The sequence below is a fragment of the Canis lupus genome, chromosome 4, assembly GCF_011100685.1.
Source record: "Canis lupus familiaris isolate Mischka breed German Shepherd chromosome 4, alternate assembly UU_Cfam_GSD_1.0, whole genome shotgun sequence".
NCBI lineage: Eukaryota > Metazoa > Chordata > Mammalia > Carnivora > Canidae > Canis > Canis lupus.
In genome coordinates, this window is record NC_049225.1 from 35,021,275 (window position 1) to 35,036,748 (window position 15,474).

The 15,474-nt window shown below is 65.3% G+C and overlaps 1 protein-coding gene across 2 annotated transcripts in view; it reads right to left on the reverse strand.

Annotated features, from left to right (window-relative positions):
* GRID1 (glutamate ionotropic receptor delta type subunit 1) overlaps positions 1-14,083 on the reverse strand; it is a 639,335-nt gene extending 625,252 nt beyond the window's left edge. For both annotated transcript variants that reach the window (XM_038534516.1, XM_038534515.1), the window contains exons 1-2: positions 13,947-14,083; positions 11,825-11,980 (exon numbers count right to left, since the gene is read on the reverse strand). In XM_038534516.1, coding sequence (XP_038390444.1) covers positions 11,825-11,980; positions 13,947-14,025 — 235 coding nt within the window. In that variant the 5' untranslated portion in view covers positions 14,026-14,083. The remainder of the gene's footprint in view (positions 1-11,824; positions 11,981-13,946) is intronic.
* Positions 14,084-15,474: the final 1,391 nt, after the last annotated feature.

The following is a 15,474-nucleotide window of genomic DNA, read 5'->3' on the forward strand; positions in this document are numbered from 1 at the left end:
AACTTCTAGGCCAAGAGAGGCAGGAACTCTCCACAGCCCCCCGGGGGCACCCGGGCTCAGCCACCCTGCCACAGTCCCACCAGGACCCCGAGCACACCCCTAGCAGGCCCCCAGACAGGCTCCCCCAGGACGGGGCTCCCTGGGGAGGCAACCCCTGGGCCCACCCACCCCTGGGGTCTCAGCCAGCCTGCAGGCGCATGTCCGTGAGCTCAGCAGGGCGCACGTGTATGCACTCCCGCAGGTGTCTGCGGCCCACACGTGTGATACCAGAGGGACGGACACGGCAGGACAGGACTCCAGCCCCACATATGCCAGGAACCCCGCAGGCAGCGCTGCCAGGCGGCGGCACGACGCGACAGGGGTCACAGGACAGGAGGCCCAGGCCAGGGGAGCAGAGCAGCCAGGGAGGCCTCCTGAAGAACCTGCCCAGCTGGGACTGCAAGCTGACGCGGAGACCGAGGCCCGAGGCAGGGGGGAGAGCCGGCCTTCTCTGCTGGTATGGTGGGGCTCCAGGGCATGGGGAGGCTCCAAGGGGGACAGGGAGGCACCAGGGGGCACGGGGAGGCTCCAGGGGGACAGGGAGGCACCAGGCGGCACGGGGAGGCTCCAGGGGGCACAGGGAGGCTCCAGGGGGCACAGGGAGGTACCAGGGGTGGGGAGGCTCCAGGGGGACGGGGAGGCACCAGGGGGCACGGGGAGGCTCCAGGACAGGGCAGGCCTGTGGTCCCCGTGCAGCCGCATGTCACCGTCCAGAAGGTCCCCAGGCGCTCACCAGTCCTGACCAGCCCCGCGCACCTGCTGTCCTGCCCCCAATGAAGTTCAGGTTCTGGGCAGGAGCTCCACAGCCTGGCCCAGCAGACCCCCCCTGCCTCTGCTGTCTCATTCTCGAATAAATAAATCTTTTTAAAAAATATTAACAACAACACACGGGTTCTGGCTCAGCCCCCACACCCTGCCAGCCACGGGCCCCACAGCCGGCACCTGCAGCCCAGTCTCCACCTCCCGCCTCCAGTCCTCTGTGCAGCCCCCTCCACCTCCTCGCCCCTGTGCACACCCTCACCCCTGCCCCAGCAGTTCGGGTCAGGAAAGGCCTTCTCCTGACACGGCCTCTGGCTCTGGCCAGTGAGTGCAAGAACCCTTCCTGGTGACTGGGCCCCCTGCACCGCACCCTTGGACACCCCGTAGAAGCGCCCTGCGGCCACGGAGAGGCTGTGCCATGGGCCCCCCCTTCTCCTGGCAGGAGGAAGCCGAGCAGAGGAGATGCGTTGGCACAAGTGGGCTGGGGGCTGCTATAGACGCGACAAGCGTCAAGGCTGAAGGCAGGGCTGTGAGCTCACAGGGGTGTCGGAGGGCAGGGCCCCTGGGCCCCCATCCCGTCGGCCACCCAGGGAGCCTTGCCGAGCACCCACGAGCAGGGCCAGGCACCGGGCTTGGCCCTGGCCGACGCTCCCCTGCCCCCACAGAGCTGACGACGCTCGGGAAGACAGACACCTCCAGGTGCAGGTGGGAAGCCCGCGAAGAAGGCCTGGATCGGGGATGGCGGTGCCCAAGGGGCCTCCCAGGACCCTGAGACCTGAGGCCACCGAAAGGAGCAGACAGAGCCCGTCATTCAAACACCTTCTGGATGCCAGACACAAACATGTGCAAAGGCCCCGGGGCAGGGGCAGGCGTCCCCGTTGGAGAGACGGGAGGAAAGCCACCACGGCTGAAGCGGAGAGGCCGAGGGGAGCGCAAAAGGGAGGCAGCCGGGGCCCGCTCTTGCCGGGGTCCTGGGAGCCGCACCTCTGGCGAGGGTCTGGAGCCCCCGAGGGTTCCAGCCAGAGGGGGAGATGACAGCATTGGTTGTTTTCCAGTGGCTCGGGTGCCGCCTGGACAGCGGCGTGCGGGCGCGGAGAGCTGGGTGCAGGCTGAGGCGGGGGCAGAGGCGGGGAGCATGCAGGGGCCGGGCGCAGGGCCAGGAGCAGGAGACAGCCAGTTCTCCGGCCTTGCATCTGATGCCACCATGAGGGCCCCACCCTCAAGATCTCATCTTAACCTGACCATCTCCCAAAACCCTATTCCAGAACCCGCCACACCGGGGGTGAAGTCTCCGCTGCACGAATCTCCGGGTGCCCGCGCAGCCCTGCCCCTCCGCACCTCCCCTGGCCTCGGCCGTGCCTGCCCTCCTCCGGCTCCAGACACCAGAACCCGGTGACACCTGCCGACCCTCATGGCCGGGACCCCGGGGGGCTGCTCCTCACCCCACTGCCATGACACCAAGGGGCCACGTGGCAGCCACCCACAGCCTCCTCCTGACCAACCACAACAAGCGCCCACTGGGGTGACGTCCAGGGTCCCAGGAACAGGACCACGTACCCACCCAGGGCTCCCCCCGAGGACGGAGGGAAAATGGTGCTTATTGACCGCTTCCCACGCACGTCCCTGCCTTGGAACTGAGGATATAATAAGGCACGAGACCAAGTCATCCCTTCCCACGGCCCACCGCCTCCAGGGGATGTCACCAAACACAGGAGCACAGGAGAGGCCCTGAGCCACCCAAGCCAAGGCTCCCGCTGGGGGCTCAGGGACAGGGACAAACGTACCCACAGGCTGGCAGCCTGCAGGCCTCAGGGGCGGCCCACGGGCTCATTGGGACCCCAAGAGCCCCAGGGAGGGGCGGGCAATGGCAGGCACCCTGGGAGCCAACAGGGGCTGAGGGGCAGCAGCATCAGGCGTCCGCAGGCCTGGCAAGGACAGAAGGCCACCAAACCTAGCTCAGAGCTCGGTCGGGTCACCCCGCTGGGGCGCCAGCCCCCCGAAAGGACACGGTCAAGGCAGACCCGGGGAGCCCAGGCCGGGGCCTAGGAGATCGGCCCTCCCTGTCTTGCCCGCACCCAGACCACAGAACACAAGAAAGCCCCCGGCCCCAGGCCAGGAGCAGAGGCAGGGGCCGGCTGCAGGGCCCGCGTCCCTGCCCCAATGGGGGGCAGCACCCAGGGGGCCCAGAGACCAGGGGGTGTCATGTACCCTCACCACGGTGCCAGGACACAGGAAAAGCAAAGGCCACCCGCGCACCCTACGTGCCCGCCCACGCTTAAGTACCCCGTGCAAGGCTGAGCGCTCCTGCTGGGCCACCGTGGGGCTGGGCCTGTCATAGCCCCTCCCTGCTGGCGAGACCCCTCCACACCCGTCCTGCACAAGGCCAGGCAGCCCCACTCCACAGGTGTGCAACTGAGGCTCCGATGGGGGCAAGTGACCTTTCAAGACCCAGCTAGGGAGTCACAGAGCCGGGATCTGAACTGGGACCGGCCTGACCCCTGTCCGCCCACATGGAGCAGGCGGCCGGGCCAGGCAGGCTGCAGGCCAAGGAGCAGAGCTGCCGCGCGACAGTGACAGCGTGGGACGGCGGTCTGCAGAGCCCTGAGCCCTGGCCCACGGAGATGGCCCCAGCGAGCTCCATGGGAGCCGAGAGGTCTGCATGCGTCCTCCGGGGCCGCCCGCGAGGGCCACCCCAGCTCCACGCTGCCCAAGCGCTGCCGGGGCCTGGGGAGCCCACCCCACCCAGGCCGGAACCAGGAGGGGGCTGGTTCCCCGTGGGACCACGTGGGGACCGCGCCTCTGTTCGGCCCTTGGCGGGGCAGTTACGGGGCCTCTCCCGCCTGACCGTCCAGCTGGCCTCCCCGCCATCAACCCCGCCGCCTGCTGAGGAGGCACCTGCCCAGGGTCGGGCGGCACAGCAGGGCCTGAGAACCCGGGTCCTGCAGTGGAAGCACGAGGCCCCCATGCCCACCGTGGCCCCAGGGCATCTCGTCCACTCCCGCGTGGGGAGCAGGAGGGCCAGGCTGGGCAGCGGCGGGGAGCAGGCCGGGCAGGCAGCAGCACACCTGGGGGTCCGCCACCCCTGTCTGGGGCCAGGGAAAGACTGATGTGAGGACGCGGACGCACATGGACAGCAGCAGCCAGGGCCACGTGCCCCAGGGCTGCCGGGAGGGGCTGCAGCCCGCGCTGAAGACCACCCTGGGGCCCAGCAGGCAGTCCTGGCGCCACCCCCGGGAGCCCGCCTCGCCCACAGCTTGGACCCAGAGACAAGCCGGAGAGGGCCGTCTCGCCACCGCCCACTACCCGGCCCTCGCCTCGGCCCGGAACCGAGCATCGCGGCTCCCCGCCCCCATCCATGTCCACTGGCCAGAAATGCGGTTGTTCATAGGTGGGAAGGAAGGTCTCAGAACCCAGCCGATGGGACCCTGGACATGGCCCCAGATGCCTCCCTGGGCCCCAGGCCTGTCAGGATGCCCGGCCCACGGTAGCCGTGCCCTTGGCCCGAGCCCAGGGCTGGAGCCGGCCAGAGCTGCCCCCGGGGGAGGACGCGGGCAGGGGGGCCTGGGCAGAGGGCAAAGGGGCGGTCGGCTGCACGGGGCCCCTGGGGTGGGCCCGGCAACGAGAAGGCCTGCTCGCCCATCTTGCCCCGGCCACTCAGGAGGCAGCGACCCAAGTCCTCTGAGGCTGTGCCCGTCCCATCCGCGGCTCACAGACGACAAGATGGGCACACACGAGACTGGCTCTCTTTTGAGAGTCTGGGGGGGACGGGAACCCAGGCTTCCTGGCCACCCCCGCTCACCCCACATGCCGAAGCCCGAGCTTTCCAGAGCAGGCGACAGCTGAGTGCAGTGGGCAAAGGGGAAGCCACAGGAGCCGCGGCTTTGGCCCCACCAGGACCCAATACCCAAAGCTGTCTGGGGTGTTTTGTGTCTTTGTTGTTGTTTTACGGAGCCACCAAGGAAACACGAGGACTTTTCCGTCACTCAGCAAACCTCTCTAGTTGTCCCTCCTTCCGGGCACACGGTAGGTCTGGGCTTCCTAGACCCCCAGTGGAACCACATGACTCGCTTTGTCCACCAGGCTGTAAAGCAGAAGTGACCGGCGTCCCCTCCAGCCTGAGAACCACCCCCCAGGGCCCCTTTCCATGTGGCACAGCAACTGGCAATATTCAAGCCCGAGCGGCCACGACAAGCCCAACTCCACAGCAACCAGGGCTGGACACGCAGCACGAGCAGGAGACACGTTTTTGTTACGTTAAAGCCACTGAAACATCGGGATTGTCTGTCACGACAACGTCGCTCGGTCTTCCTAGCTGATACACGGGAACCGCAGAACACCCAGCGGGCAGGGGCCTGGGCAGCCGAGCCTCAGAAGAGTCACATTCAGGGACCCACCTGGGTCATAAGGGCTTCGGGGGGAAGCAATACAGGCTACGCGATCCAGGTGTTTAGGCGGCAGCAGCACGGCCAAGTCGAGAAGGAGGAAGGGACAAAGCCGGGGACCTCACAACTACAAGAATGCGGGGAAAGTCTCTCTGCCATTACAGGCTACAGCTCTGGGTGCCCGCCGTCCTCTGCAAAACACCTGGAGACCCAGCCCACGGCTCCAGGCGGGAAGGCCGGGACAGCTCCTGTGTCTCCAGGGGAGGTGACTGCCACAGCTTGGAGGCAGCAGGAGGACACGCGTGTCACCCGGACCCACATGGCTCCAACCCGCTCGCCTGGCATCAGGTGCCCATCTATTCGCTGCCAGTTACGTCCAACCACCCAATCTGGGGGCAGGAAGGGTGAGGCCACAGCAACGGGGATGCTAAGGGGAAGCCCCCAGAACCCAAACCACAAGGATGTGGGTAGGCAGGAGCGGGGTCTCCGAAGTGAGCATTTGTGGACCCCAGAGTGAAGGAGAATGCTGAAGCCACAGGCTGGTGAGTGGTCAGGGGGACTAGATGGTTCCCTGCCCCAGCCTGCCTCTAGTGACCACCTGCCGCCACCTGCAGCCACAGCCATTGTCCCGCACAAGAACGCGCCTGGGGCCGAGAAGAGCCCATGGCCTCTGCACAGGCACCGCCTTGGACCCCAGGTGGGCCCAGGCATGACGTGAGGGAGGCGGGAGGGCCTGAGAACGTGCCCGGACAGGAAGGGGGTACAGGCCTGCGTGGCGGCACACACTGGGGCCTCACCGTCCGGCTCTGGGGAAAGCAGGTTTCCCTGGGACTTCCTCAGGCACAAGCAGCTTCCAGGCCCAGGAAGGACGTCACTACGTCACCAGAGAGCTCGAGTAAGGCCACAGGCCCGCAGCAGGCCATCTCCAGGGCAAGGTGGCCCACGTGGAAACGTGGCCACAGGCCCACGCGACTCCAGCAGGGCTGGAGAGCAGGCCGCTGTGCAGAAGGAAGGGAAGGGGGACGACGCACCCTGGCGACGACGGGCACTGCCGGCTCTGCCAGCGTGGTCGCGGGACGGTGGCCGCAAAGACGCCCACATCCTGATCCCCGCCACGGGGATACGTTGGGCTTCATGTCGGAGAATCAAGGCTGCTCATCGGCCAACTTTAGGGCAGGGAGGGCATCCTGGATGGTCCAGGCGGGCCCAGGGAAGTCACAGGGTGCTGGCGAGGAGGAGGAAGAAGGGTGGGGGCCGAGGGACACCTGCGAGAAGGGCCCTGCCCACCCTTGCAGGTGGGAGCCGAGGAAGGGGCGCGGGGCTGAGGGGGTAGGCGGCCGCTGGAAGCTGGAAAGGCAAGAAAACGGACACCCTCCTAGAGCCTCCGGAAGGAACTCACGCGGCCGGCATCCGGATTTTAACCCAACGAGACCTCCATCCATCAGGCCTCGGACCTCAGAACCGTGACAAGGAATCTCTGCTTTTAACCAGCTAACCGAGTGGCAAAGCTTGTCTCAGCACCCGGGGAAGATCAATACAGCCGAGTGGACGGGAGGATGGCGTGGGCCTCGGGGCACCATTACGACATCACTAACGTCACGCCAGGGAGGCCGGGGTCCCCGGGGCACTGACCGAGTAGGCTCCCCCCGAGAGAAGCGGGTCTGCCAGCAGGTCTGCGAGGACTTGGCCTCACTGGCTGTGCCCCCCTGAACAGAAGCCAAGGAAGATGCCAGGGGCATCAAAGCTCAGAGAGGGACACCTAGCAGAGTGTCCAGGCAGCAGCAGGCCCGGGAGGGGCAGGCTGACCACAGGAGGGACCAACACAAAGTGGCCAAGACCGTCAGGCGGACATCGGCAACCTCACCGGGCTTCACTCCCATTTTATCCTCATCTTATTTCTTGGTGTCATTGTTTTATTCTACGAACACCAAAGCTATACTTGGGTAATCTTTGACCCTGTCTCCCTAAAACACTTCTGTGCTTATTGTCATTAAAAGGAAGAGTGCAGGGCAGCCCGGGGGGCCCAGCGGTTTAGCACCGCCTGCAGCCCAGGGCGTGACCCCGGGGTCCCAGGATCCAGTCCCGTGTAGGGCTCCCCGCAGGGAGCCTGCTTCTCCCTCTGCCTTGCCTCTGCCTCTCCCCCTATGTCTCTCATGAATAAATAAATAAAATCTTTAAAAAAAAAAAAAAAAAGGAAGAGTGCCTCGCGTACATTTCTCCTTCCTTCCTCTTCCCTAAATTGTTCTCCTTCCTATGAGGGATACATGTCTACTATGTAACCAATAACCCAGGCCCTTTACTTCCAGAAGGTAATGCCGCGGCAGACGGAGAACGCTCCTGCTCAGCCACTTCTTCGATGCATCTACGTGCTCATATAATCTTCTTGGCAAACGGTTTAAGACAATATGAAATTTTTTTGACACACGAGTGTTTCTTCTCGCACCCAGAAGGCAAATTTTCACTGACTGTTAAGACGGACTTTGCCAGCTCCATCCAAGACACGTTTTAAACATTGTTGCGGTGTTACCGCTTGCTAACTTCAAATCCTCATCAAACTCATATTTCTATTAAACGGGACCCATTCTCTCACATCAACTGACCAAGTGTCTCAAAAGGCAGTTTGTTGGGAGCTTGTACAGAAATCAGACCGAATGGGCAGCCCGGGGGGCTCAGCGGTTGAGCGCCGCCTTCGGCCCAGAGAGTGATCCTGGGTCCTGGGACCGAGTCCCATGTCAGGCTCCCCGCATGGAGCCTGCTTCTCCCTCTGCCTGTGTCTCTGCCTCTCTCTGTGTGTCTCTCATGAATAAATAAATAAAACCTTAAAAAAAAAAATCAGACCAAAGAAACTGCAGGTGTAAATCTCAGGACCAACAAAGCAGATTCTCTTGTTCTCTTCGGTAATACTTAAGCATATCTCAGCATGGAAATGATTCTATTTTTTTAAAAAAAATACATTGTCTTGAATATCGTAAAATATATGCAGCCGCTAAAAGTAGTGTTTACACGTACTTTACAGCGATTTCAGAAAAACCCAGTAAGATGTTAAATGAAAAAAAAAAAAAAAAAAAAAACAGGCTATCCGGTGACACAGAACAGGAGCTCTCAGCACTTACAAAATACAGGGAGTGAAAAAAGACTAGAAGGAACTAACTGGTAAAATTCTGAAGCATTCTGTTCTGCTTCATGATGCTCTTCTGTACTTTCCATATTTTATATAAAGAGCGTGCATAGCCTTTTCCTTTTCTCCATTCTTTAATTGATTCATGCTCACTGTAGCGATGCATTTCTTTTATAATCGGGGGGGGGGGGGCGTTTAGCAAAATGCTGAAAATGAAAAGGTCAGCGAGAGTCTGCTCTCAAGGAATTCAGCAGCTTAAGAAGTGGTGCAGCTGGAAATATCAACAGCCTCAAGAGAAGCCGAGATGGATTCACAGTTGGGTCAAGGGACAGAGAGGGAATTCGTGTTTACTGAACACCTTTCACAGGCGATCTGCAGACGATTTATACATGTCTCATCTCATTTAATCCTCACGATGATCCCAGGAGCCAGATACTATGGTTGGTTCCTTTTAACAGATACGTGAACAGAAGCTCAAGGCGGGGCCGGGCCACCCCCCAGGATCATACTACCAATGAGGCAAGAGGAATTTTAACCCAGTTTCTGGGGCTCCAGCAACCAAGCTTTTGTCCCTGCACGGCGCTGCCACTCCGGCCAAATGGAGGCAGCATTACCTCAATCCAAAGCCCGCTGGGGGGATCCACTGGGAGCCTGTCCAGTCCACAATGGACACAGAGCCCCGGTGTGCCTTTGCCCTCCGTCAGCGTCCACCCTCCACCCAGAAGTCCTTTCCTCTGCCACCCAAACCATGTCTACCACCCACAGCCTGCGGCAATGACTGTCCAGGTCCAGGAGACAGAGAAGGTGCCCACCAAGCAGGACCAGGCCACAAGATGGACAGCATCCCAGAGCGCAGAAGGAGGGACCTGCGGAGAGCTGAGGGCCTCCCCAGCTGAGCGCCAAGCTGGGGAGAAGGAGCCGCTGAGCACGGCTTTGCACTCCCTGAGCCCTCGAGGGGCTGCGTGCTCCCATCCCTTGTAGATACCCAAGGGCTGTGCAAGGTCATGGGTTTCTGCCCACACGGCTAGTCAGAGGAAAGCGCATGCCAGCCTTAACCAGCACGCACTCTATGGGCAGCAGGCAGCCCAGCAACACCTGGCCAGTATCCTTCTACCTGGATGGCTTCAGATGTCCCTCGGTCATCAGAATCCAGCTCCATACCTCTGGATAGATACGTACCCTCCCTCTCACACCCCCTGAGGCTGTCAACCTGCCATCCCTGGAGCCTGAAACATCTTTCCAATCATAAAAATAGAGATCCGGAAAAGCAAGGTGTCAACCGCAAACGGGCCCTCAGAGGAGCCCTGTGTCTCCAGGACAAAGGTACACTGGGGTTTGAAGGCTGAATGCCGTAAGTGTGTTTTGCTTGGTTTGCACTGTGTTGCTTAAATTGCTTGATTAGTTGACAACCGTTAGAAATCAGATTTTACAAAAAGGTTCAGATTTGGGGCTCCTCTCAGGAAAAAAAAAAAAAAAAAAAAAGTTCATCTACAACCCTAGGATTTTCATTCCCAAATGGTAAAATCATCTAAAGCTGTGTAACAGCTGCTCCTTTTAACAGTGATGACCTCTCCAGACCCCGCACTCCAGGCCCTGCAGAGTCCAGCTGCCCGGTTCGCCTATGTGTGTTACCTGCCTGAGACTGTAACCCTGGGCAAGAGCATTATCTTCACTCCCTGGGGACCTGCTGATGGGGTGGGGGGAGGACGGCGGGGGTTGGGCATCATCCAGAAGCAAAATGAACGAGCTTGGAGTACTCCACACGGCAGAGGGAAGTCAAAGGAAGCAAGGAATGTCAACAGGGAATGAGGAGGAGCCAAAACAGCATGTGGGAAACACAGGCAAGATCTCCACCGAGCTGGGAGCCCCTGGGAGCACAGAAATGCATATGTCCACCTGTGTCCTCAACTCTGAAGCACAAAAACTGACTGTCCACAGAGAAAAACATATCAAAACAGTGTCAAAGGAAGCAGGAGGCAGTGTAAAAACTGTGGCATGTAACTGGGGAAGTCCATCACCCCCGATCCCCACCCCAATTAGGGTCATTCTGCCTAAGGAGGGCTCACTCGCCCTGGCTGGAGCCCCCAGCAAACACTTGCAAGGAGATGCAAGGGGGGCACACAGAAGAGAAGTCCCGGGGTTGAGGGGGGGACAGGGACTGCTGGTAGGCTACTCAGACACCAAAGGACACAGATCCTCCCTCCCATACCTCAGTGGACATCAGCCAATGGAGATCTCCTGAGGCTGGAAGCAGCAGACCCCACAATAGGCACCGCTGGCCTCATCCCACTCACGGCTGCTCCAAAAACACTCAGACCCACAGGTCTGTACCCCCATCTCAAGACCTCCTTAGGCCTGCAGGGCTCACAGCTAGGTGAGCCTTCCCCTCCTCTGCACCCAACAACAGAGACTCCCGCAGACCTCCTTCTAGCACAAAGTTCTCCCCAGCACCAGCTGTGACCTTCTGGACACGGACTGCCCTACCCTTGCAGGTGCCCAGAAGCCCAGCAGCCAGCATATGACCCCAGGCAGCAGAAGGATGCGACACGGAGAATGGGGCTGGGGATGGGGAGCTGGCCTAGAACCCTGAGCTAGCCCCCCTCCTCCCTACACCCACTGTCCTGCCGGTCCTCCTGAGAGGAATCCCAAGTCCTGTGCCACCAGCTGCGTCCCCCATCTCCACCCTCCCAGGTCAGGGCCTGAGTCAACCTAGGGATTTGGGGAGCAAGGCCAAGAGGGAAAGGCAGCAGGTGCCAGGAGTGGAAAGCGCCACAGGCCCTTGACCGGGAGGGTGGCTGGCACCGGGCAGGAAACACTCGGGTCCCAGAGCCCGGCCTCGAGCCTGGTCACAGCGAGAGAAGGAGAAGGGGACGACAGAGGGTGCCACAGAGGGTGCCGCTGTGGCGACCGCGGCCCGCACACCTGTCGCCCCACCAGGGGTTGGACCCGAGGCAGAGGCTGCAGCCCGGCGGCACAGCGGCAGGACCAGGATTCCCGAAGCCGCCCGGCCCAGCTGCGCTCCTTTCCTGGTCAAACAGCGCCCACCTCTGGCCCAGGCGACAGCGCCTCCGCCCGCGGCAGGGACGGCGAAACCGAGAGCGGCTCCTCCAAAGCGGGAGGAGGAGCAGGGCCAGGAGCCCGGAGGGGCCGCGGGGCACGACACACCGCGCCCCGGGGTGGTGCTCCAGGCTCGGGGACGGCGGGCTCCAGCTCCGGGCGCTCCCCACTCACACACCAAGCCCGCGGCCCCTGGAGGTCGGGGTGCACGACGCAGGTACCCCGCTCGCAGGCACGCCCACCCGCAAACAGGCAACAAAGACGGGCCTGCGCCACACACGCCTGCGCGGGCAGCACGGGGCGCCCTCGCACCCACACGCTCAGCGCCACGCGCCCCGCAGGGGGCCCCGCTCACCACCACTTGGTGGGGTGGGTCGGATGACGCGCACCCTGCCCCGGCGCACCGGGGGCTCCCCGCGGCCTGAGCGGGTCGCCACCCCCTGTGTGTCCCCGCCACCTGGGGCCTCACCTTCCTGCACCGCCTGGAACGGGTTGTTGGCCTCGATGACCTTGATGGAGTAGGTGATCTTCTCGCTCTGCAGGATGTCATCGTTGAGGCTCAGGTCGGACACGGCCAGCTGGAACACCCTGTCGTCCTTGGCCGCGTTCTCCTCGAAGATGGCACCTGCGGGAGAGGAGGGGTTACCACTCAGCCCAAGGAGGGACTCTCCCTCCCCACCCCCCCAGCCCGCCTTGGCCCTCAGGTCGCGCTGCCAGCAGGTTAGCTGGTTGTCAGGTGGGAATTTCAGGCTGGGGCTGCAGCTCGCCTCAGCCGACCACAGCGGGAGTGCAGCCCCCACACAGCACACATGTGCACGCGGTTGACATGAGTTACACATGCACACCGCACATGCTGCCACCAGGTCACACACGTGTCTTGCAACCAAGCCACCTCATGTCCCAGCCGTGCCCCACACGACGGACTGAGCCAAGCCGGGGTGGCCTCGGGCAGCACCCAAATGCCCTGATACGGCCCTGTGAATCCCACAGCAGGAGCCAGAAAGTTCCCCTGCAGGGCAATGTCCCCGGCCCCGAACCCACGATGGAATGACTTCCTTCTGCCCTGAAATCCCCCTTCGAGAGAAGCTGAGCAAGCAGGTCCACAGTGAGTTCGCTGCGCCTGGGGGCTTGTTTGCGCAGGGGCCTTGGATGACCAGCAGGTCGCTCCCAGCCTGGCTCCGGGGGCTCCACCTCCTGCTCTCCATCCCTCCCCGCCTCTCCTTCCTGCGTGTATGTGGGAGGACAGGAGACTGTACCCTAGACCCCTCGCCTTTGGACCTGGTGGGGCTGAGGAGCTCCTATGGCACAGCTCTTGAAAGGGCCTTCTAGAACCACGAACATCTCCAGGGCAGCCTCCCGCTGGCCCTTTACGCGCTTAGCACCGCCTCGGTGGCGACTCTGCGCTTCCAGGGGAGATCGTCCCATTCGCCAGAGCCCAGCCCTGCAGCCTGGGCAACTCAGGAGTCTTTCCCCACCCTCGCCGGGGCGCCAGGGTCCCCAGGGTCCCAGGGTGGGCCCGCTGATCCCCCTGAGCTGGGGGCTGGTTGGGAGGAGGGAGGCCCGGGTTCCACGTTACACCCAGAGCCGCAATGCTGACCGCCAGATCCGACCCCCCTCCCCGGAGTGGGAAGCGGGTTCGGTGCTGGGCCCTGGGGTGGGGGGGGCGGTGCGATGCAGCTCACGAAGCTCAAGCCCGGTCCTAGTGCCTCACCACCCCTCCCCCCAAGTTCCCCCCTTCCCCTCCCGTCTGTCCCATCATCCCTGCCTCCTCACACCTCCCAGCCCCCAGTTTCTCTGTGCTCGCTGGTCTTTCCTAACTTCCGGAAAGGCGACTGCAGAGGGGCTCCCCCAGAGCAGCCGCCCTCGGCACCCCCCCCTCCGGCCCAACTTCCTGGGATTCCCCCCCTGTTGCCACCGACTCCCACGCGCTCCCCCGCGCCCCCTCCGCCTCGCCCCACCTCCTCCCTGTTCCCTCCCTCCCTCCATCCCTTCCCGCTCGGCGCGCACAGTCCTCCCCACCCCCCGCCGCCCACGCTCCCCCCCCACCGCCGCCGCCACCTGGACCGGGACCGGGACCGGGACCGGGACCGGGGCCGCGGGAAACTCCGGGACCGTCCGGGCTCGGGCTGCGGCGGCCACGGCAGGTGCACAGACGCCCACACAGCCCCCGAGGTGCGCGCACACACGCGCACACACGCGCACACACACGCGCGCGGGGAGGCAGGCGGGCGCCGTGTCCACTCTAACAGGCTGACGGTCGTGCGCGCCCGGCACGGCTCCGAGGGCAGCGGCCGGACACCCGCGGCGACACCCGCCCGCCCGCCCGCCCGCCCGCGCCCGGTCCGGCCGGGCCTCGGGGATGCCGCCCCGCCAACTTGGCGCGCCCGGGGCCGTGCCCGCCGCCGCCCCCCGCCGCCCCAGCCCGAGCCCGGGCGCGGGTGTGGACGCGCGGCCCCCGGCGCCGGAGGAGGCCGCAGGGGCCGGAGCCCCGGGGGCGCGGGGCGCGCGGGGCGCGCGGGGGCGCGGGGGGCGCGGGGCCCGCCGACCGCCAAGTTGGGACGCCGCGCCCCCCGCCCCCCGCCCGCGCTCACCGATGTGGATGATGGAGTCGGCCCGCACCGACACGCACTGGCAGATCCAGGGGAGAAGCCACAGCGTCAGCGCTTCCATGTCCCCCGGGCGCGCGGCTCCTGCGCCCGGGCCGGGGCGAGGCCGAGGGCGGCGCGGCGGGAGGCGCCGGCCCGGGTGCAGCGCGAGCCCGCGGGGTCCTCCGCGCCCAGCCCCGCGCCCGCCCGCCGCCGCCGGCCCCGCTCCCCTGCGCTCCCCTGCGCTCCCCTGCGCTCGGCTCCCGCTCCCCTGCGCTCCCCTGCGCGGCGGCTGCGGCGGCGGGCGGCCCGGGCCCAGGCCGGGAGGCGGGGGCGGCTCGGGGCTCCGGAGGCTCCGGAGGCGGCGGCGGCGGCGGCGGCGGCGGGCGGCTCCGGGCTCGCGGCGCGTCTGAGCCCCGGCGAGGAGCGAGCTGCGGAGGACGCCCCCTCCCCTCCCCCGCCCCTCGGCGCCGCTCCCCCTCCCCTCCGCCCGCCGCTCCCCGCCCTCCTCCCGGCCACGTGACTGCGGAGCCTCGGCCCCGCCGCGCGCGCTCGGCGGCCGGCGGCTCGCAGGGGGCGCCCGGGGCTCGGCGCTCCGGGCCGGGGGCGGGGGGGGGCCCGGGGCAAGGGGGCGGGGGCGGGGGCGCTGCCCTCGGGGCGCGGGCCGGGGGCCCCCAAGGCGGCGGCGCGGGGACCCCGGGCGGCTCGCACCCCCGCGCGGCGCGGCGCGGACCTCGGCCGCCCATCCCCCGCCCGCGGGCCGCGGCTCCCGGAGTCGGGCCGGAGGCTCGGGCTCTGAAGCCTAATTCATGGCCGGAAACCGGCGCAGCCGTGGCCGCGGCGCCTGGACGTGAGGAGCCTCCCAAGCGCCCGGAGCCTCCCGCGCGGGCCCGGGCGCAGCGCCCGCTGCCGGGGCCGAGCCTGCCCGCGCCCCCGCCGCCCCCGGCCCCGCCGGCCCCGCTCCGCGCCGCAGACTCCGGGGTCGGGGGGGCGCACCTCGCGCGGGGGCCCCCCGGGAAAGCCCGGGGCCGAGCCGCAGACCTCGGCGGGAGCTCCCCGCGCAGGGGCACAGGTGCGCGGCGCAGCCGAGGCCCCCGGAGCCGCCCCGTACGCACGCGGCCCGGCCGGCGAGGAGGAGCCCGGAGGGCTTCCTGGAGGAGGTGACCGCTCTAAAAGCTTAGCGGGAGCGGCGCCGCGGGGAGGGGGAACGAGGCGCACCGCGAGAGAAGGAAGACAGGCCTCGGGGCATTGACGCCGGCCGGGCAGCCGAGGCAGGGAGGTAAAGGATGCAGTGTGTGCGCGCGCGTGTGCCTCGCAAGCTGCCAACCACGCAGGAGTCATTGACAAATGTTACTTTGGAGAGGGTGGGGGAGCGGCTGTGCAGACAGGGCCGAGCCGGGCAGCCCTTGCAGTGGCTGATGGGGCTGACTCAGCGGCGGGGGGCAGAGCCGGGTGGCCCCAACCACCTGAGCGCACGCGGTGGCTTCCAGGAGGGCCCGCGGGCGAGAGGAGGGGAATGCGGGCGCGGGGAGGA